General features: G+C 48.2%; 1 protein-coding gene across 3 annotated transcripts in view; it reads right to left on the bottom strand.

Moving 5' to 3' along the window:
• Positions 1-705: 705 nt before the first annotated feature.
• LOC108520228 (heat shock 70 kDa protein 1-like) overlaps positions 706-6,003 on the bottom strand; it is a 12,845-nt gene continuing 7,547 nt past the window's right edge. For all 3 annotated transcript variants that reach the window (XM_017859488.1, XM_017859489.1, XM_017859486.1), the window contains exon 2: positions 706-3,072. In XM_017859488.1, coding sequence (XP_017714977.1) covers positions 1,134-3,059 — 1,926 coding nt within the window. In that variant the 5' untranslated portion in view covers positions 3,060-3,072 and the 3' untranslated portion in view covers positions 706-1,133. The remainder of the gene's footprint in view (positions 3,073-6,003) is intronic.

The following is a 6,003-nucleotide window of genomic DNA, read 5'->3' as shown; positions in this document are numbered from 1 at the left end:
CAGGAGGCTGAGGCAGAATAATTGCTTGAATACAGGAGCCGAAGGTTGCAGTGAGCCAAGGTTGTGCCATTGCACTCCAGCTTGGGTGACAAGAGCGAAACTCTGTCTCCAAAAAAAAGAAGAAAGAAAGAAAAGAAATATTTTCTCCATATAATGAATGTAAACAATGAACTCTGTGAGTGCACAGATGCTGAACCTCCTGGACCTTAGCTATACATCAAGACATCAAGCAGGATTTGTCCCTCCACCCCAAGCTGAGTCCTAAACACCAAAACCAGCCTGTAGCTGATTAAAAGCAGTTATAGTTTACAATCTGTTCCATCTGTGCTAAAGGTGTCTGAGGATCAAAAATTATGTGCTGATTGAAACAATGAGTTCATGGGCTGGGCGCGGTGGCTCACGCCTGTAATCCCAGCACTTTGGGAGGCCGAGGCGGGCAGATCCTGAGGTCAGGAGATTGAGACCATCCTGGCTAACATGGTGAAATCCCGTCTCTACTAAAACAATACAAAAAATTAGCTGGACATGGTGGTGGACACCTGCAGTCCCAGCTACTCGGGAGGCTGAGGCAGGAGAATGGCGTGAACCCGGGAAGCAGAGCTTGCAGTGAGCCGAGATTGTGCCACTGCACTCCAGCCTGGGCAAGAGGGCGAGACTCCATCTCAAAAGAAAAAAAATACCCCGATGAGTTCATGAAAATTCAAATACTTTACCCTTACCAATTTAATCATTCACAGTGAGCTCACAATCAGAGAACACATGCTCTCTCCATGAACTCTCCCCTTCGAGGTACATTCACAGCCTAAATACCACAAGTAATTTCCTTTAGGAACAAATTTACTGATTGACAAATAAGCATCCACATAGGAAGAAGAATGTTAGGGTGGCTGGAAATAACAGACATTCAAACACATCACACGGTTTAAAGAGGGGCCTAGTTTTCCTGAGTCCATTCCAGAGTCAGAAACAGGATATGAGGGAGTGTGATAGGTGGTGCATGAGACTTCTCCTCCAGAATTCCCAAGGGATGGTAACTTAGGTTCAGGTCTGGTCAAGAATAATAATGATGTTTGAAGATGAGGGGAATGAAATACACGTAGAGGCATCCTAGGATGCTTCAGTTCCAAAAAGAATTAATCTACTTCTTCAATTGTGGGGCCTGTGGCAGGCCTTCCAGGCACATACCCTGTTCCACAGGCAGGCCCAGTGCATCCTCCCTGGTAGAGTTTTGTGATGATGGGGTTACACATCTGCTCCAATTCCTTTCTCTTATGATCAAACTCATCTTTCTCTGCCAGTTGATTGGCCTCCAGCCATGAAAGAAGTTCATTGCATTTATCCAGTATTTTCTTTTTATCAGACTCACTGATCTTGCCCTTCAAACCTTCATCACTCACAACACTCTTCATGTTAAAAGCGTAGGATTCTAAGGCATTCTTTGCAGCAACTTTCTCCCTCTGGACCTCATCTTCAGCTTTATATTTCTCAGCATCCAGAACCATGCGCTCGATCTCCTCCTTGCTCAGGCGGCCCTTGTCATTGGTGATGGTGATCTTGTTGGCCTTGCCTGTGCTCTTGTCCATGGCCGTGACATTGAGAATACCATTGGCATCAATGTCAAACGTCACCTCGATCTGAGGAACTCCCCTGGGTGCTGGAGGGATTCCAGTCAGGTCAAAGCGCCCCAGCAGGTTGTTGTCCTTCGTCATGGCCCTCTCACCTTCGTATACCTGGATCAGCACCCCAGGTTGGTTGTCGGAGTAGGTGGTGAAGATCTGCGTCTGCTTGGTGGGGATGGTGGAGTTACGCTTGATCAGGGCAGTCATCACACCCCCGGCCGTCTCCAGCCCCAGCGACAGGGGAGCCACGTCCAGCAGCAGCAGGTCCTGCACCTTCTCAGACTTGTCCCCCATCAGGATGGCCGCCTGTACCGCAGCCCCATATGCTACTGCCTCATCAGGGTTGATGCTCTTGTTGAGATCACGTCCATTAAAGTAGTCCTGAAGCAGCCGCTGCACCTTGGGGATGCGGGTGGAGCCTCCTACTAAAACAATGTCATGGATTTTAGCCTTATCCATCTTGGCATCCCGAAGTGCTTTTTCTACAGGCTCCAGGGTACCCCTAAAAAGGTCTGCACACAACTCTTCAAATCGAGCTCTGGTGATGGATGTGTAGAAGTCAATGCCTTCATAAAGTGAATCAATTTCTAGGTTGGCCTGGGTGCTGGACGACAGGGTCCTCTTGGCCCTCTCGCAGGCGGTGCGCAGCCGCCTCACGGCTCGCTTGTTCTGGCTGATGTCCTTCTTGTGCTTCCTCTTGAACTCCTCCACGAAGTGGCTCACAAGCCTGTTGTCAAAGTCCTCCCCACCCAGGTGAGTGTCCCCAGCAGTGGCCTTTACCTCAAAAATCCCATCATCTATGGTCAGAATTGACACATCAAATGTGCCTCCACCCAGATCAAAAATCAGGACATGTCGTTCTCCTCGACCTCCTTTATCTAAACCATAGGCAATGGCAGCAGCTGTGGGCTCATTGATGATTCGTAGCACATTAAGTCCAGCAATCACACCTGCATCCTTAGTAGCCTGACGTTGAGAGTCATTGAAATAGGCTGGCACGGTAATCACTGCATTGGTGACAGGGTGGCCCAAAAACGCCTCAGCAGTCTCTTTCATCTTAGTCAGTACCATCGAAGAGATTTCCTCAGGGTAGAAAGCTTTATTCTCCCCTTTGTAGGACACAAGCACTTTGGGCTTGCCTCCTTCATTAATCACTTGAAAAGGCCAAAGTTTCATATCTGATTGCACAACAGGATCATTAAATTTCCTGCCGATCAGACGTTTGGCATCAAAAACAGTGTTCTGGGGATTCATGGCTACCTGGTTCTTGGCCGCATCCCCGATGAGCCGCTCGGTGTCTGTGAAGGCCACGTAGCTGGGGGTGGTGCGGTTGCCCTGGTCGTTGGCGATGATCTCCACCTTGCCGTGCTGGAACACCCCCACACAGGAGTAGGTGGTACCCAGGTCGATGCCTATGGCAATCCCCTTGGCAGTAGCCATAGTTCTCTGAGGCCTATGGAGAAAGAATGAGATACTGTTTTGGCAGAATGCTTTTCAATATTATTTATTTTTTTGAGACAGGGTCTTCCTCTGTCACCCAGGTTGGAGTGCAGAAGCACAGTCATAGCTCACTGCAGCTTTGATCTCCTGGGCTCCAGCAGTCTTCCTGCCTCAGCCTCCAGAGTAACTGGAGACATCATGCCTGGCTAATTTTTTTTTTTTTTTTTAGACGGAGTCTCACTTTGTCATCCAGGCTGGACTGCAGTGGCATGATCTAGGCTCACTGCAACCTCCACCTCCTGAGTTCAAGCAATTCTCCTGTCTCAGCTTCCCAAGTGGCTGGGATTATGGGGGTGCCACCACGCCTGGCTAATTTTTGTATTTTTAGTAGAGATGGGGTTTCATGGTTTCACTATGTTGGCCAGGCTGGTCTTGAACTTCTGACCTCAGGTGATCTGCCCGCCTCGGCCTCCCAAAGTGCTGGGATTACAGGTGTGAGCCACCGTGACCAGCCCTCTGCCTGGCTACTTTTTAAATTTTGTGTACAGATGGGATCTCACTATGTTGCTTAGGCTGGTCTCAAACTCATGGGCTCAAATGATCCTTCAGCCTCAGCCTCCCCAAGTACTGGGATTACCGGAGTGAACATCTTGTGCAGCCTATTTTTTATTTTTTATTGTGGTAAAATACACACAAATTGTACCATCTTAACCATTTTTAAGTGTAGAGTTTGGTAGTGAGTTCAATCACAGTGGTGATTGAAATTGGTCAACCGGGCCGGGCGCGGTGGCTCAAGCCTGTAATCCCAGCACTTTGGGAGGCCGAGACGGGCGGATCACGAGGTCAGGAGATCGAGACCATCCTGGCTAACACGGTGAAACCCCCGTCTCTACTAAAAATACAAAAAACTAGCCGGGCGAGGTGGCGGGCGCCTGTAGTCCCAGCTACTCAGGAGGCTGAGGCAGGAGAATGGCGTAAACCCGGGAGGCGGAGCTTGCAGTGAGCTGAGATCTGGCCACTGCACTCCAGCCTGGGCGACAGAAAAAAAAACCCCCTCCACAAAAAAAAAAAAAAAAAAAAAAAAAAAAAAAAAAAAAAAAAAAAAAAAAGAAATTGGTCAACCGATTTCCAATATTCTGTTCATCTCACAAAAGTGAAACTGTATACTCATTAAGCAACTCCCATTTTCCCCTCCCTGTAGCCCCTGGTAACTACCAGTCTTTTTTCTCATTTTTTTTAGAGACAGGGTCTCATTTTGTCACACAGGCTGCACTGCAGTGGTGTGATCATGGTTCACTGCAGTCTTGACCTCCCAGGCTCATGGGATCCTTTTGTCTCAGCCTCCCAAGTAGCTGGGACCACAGGTGAATGCCACCACACCCAGTTAATTTTTTATTTTTTTTGTGGAGACAGGGTCTCCCTATGTTGCCCAAGCTAGTTTCTCACTCCTGGGCTCAAGGAAACCTCCTCCCACCTCCAAGTTACCAAGTGTTGGGATTATAGGCTCGAGCCAAGGCACCTGACCTCTTTTTTCTATCTCTATGAATTTGACTACTCTTGTAACTTCATATAAGTGGAATTATACAGTATTTGTCCTTTTGTGACTTTGCTTATTTCACTTAGCTTATGTGCACAGGTTTCATCCATGTTGTAACATGTCAGAATTTCCTTCCTAAGGCTGAGTAATATTCACAATATTTATATACAACTTTATTTTTGTTTTTGTTTTGAGACACAGTCTCACTCTGTTGCCCAGGCTGGAGTGCAGTGGTGCGATCTTGACTCACTGCAACCTCCACCTCCTGGGTTCAAGCTAATTCTCCTGCCTCAGCCTCCCGAGGAGCTGGGACTACAGGCATGCACTGCCACACCCCAATAATTTTTGTATTTTTAGTACAAACAGAGTTTCACCATGTTGGCCAGGCTGGTCTCAAACTCCTAACCTTAAATGATCCACCCACCTCGGTCTCCCGAAGTTCTGGGATTACAGGCATGAGCCACCGCACCCGGCCTATATATACCACATTTGGCTTATCCATCTCTCGATGGAAATAGGTTACAGAATAATGTTGCTATGAACAAGCCTATACAAATACATGGAGACGCTACTGTCATGGCAGAGTGCTTTTTGGACAGGGTAAAGTATTCTCGGCTACTCAAAGGAGTTTGGAAGCAAGTAGCTGTATATTGTTTTCAATTTCCCAAGTGACCTAATTCTACTGTCCTGTTCCTATGTCTGTGATGTATTTTATTGTGGGACTCTGTCTCTTTATGACCCAAGAGTAGTGTACATTCTGGTCTCTTCAACAGACATCAGCCTCCACACTTGAGTTCTGCTGCCTTCCGGGGATACTATTCTCAACTAGGGGTTCATAGGCAGTAAATTCCAGTCAGCCTGAAGATGACTGCTAGAAATCCACAAGCCCTGGAGTTTTATCAAAAGACATGCGCTCCAGACAGTATCTCTATCCGTCTCCTAAAGAAAACCCCCGTTTTCTGGAGTCAATAACTAATCAATAAAGGGTTTAAGGGCCGGGCGCGGTGGCTTACGCCTGTAATCCCAGCACTTTGGGAGGCCCAGGCGGGCGGATTACGAGGTCAGCAGATCGAGACTATCCTGGCTAACATGGTGAAACCCCGTCTCTACTAAAAAAAGAAAAAGCCGGGCGTGGTGGCGGGCGCCTGTAGTTCCAGCTACTCGGAGGCTGAGGCAGGAGAATAGCTTGAACCCGGGAGGCGGAGCAATTAGCCGGGCGTGGTGGCGGGCGCCTACAGTCCCAGCTACCCCGGAGACTGAGGCAGGAGAATGCCGAGAACTGGGAAGGCGAAGCTTGCAGTGAGCCAAGATCGTGCCACTGCACTCCAGCCTGGGCGACAGAGCGAGACCCCCTCTCAAAAAAAAATAAATAAATAAAAATAAAATAAACGGTTTAGGGTCTACCCC

Source organism: Rhinopithecus bieti, unplaced genomic scaffold, assembly GCF_001698545.2.
Source record: "Rhinopithecus bieti isolate Rb0 unplaced genomic scaffold, ASM169854v2 scaffold_51440, whole genome shotgun sequence".
NCBI classification, from domain to species: domain Eukaryota; kingdom Metazoa; phylum Chordata; class Mammalia; order Primates; family Cercopithecidae; genus Rhinopithecus; species Rhinopithecus bieti.
This window is presented reverse-complemented; position numbering and strand designations above follow the sequence as displayed.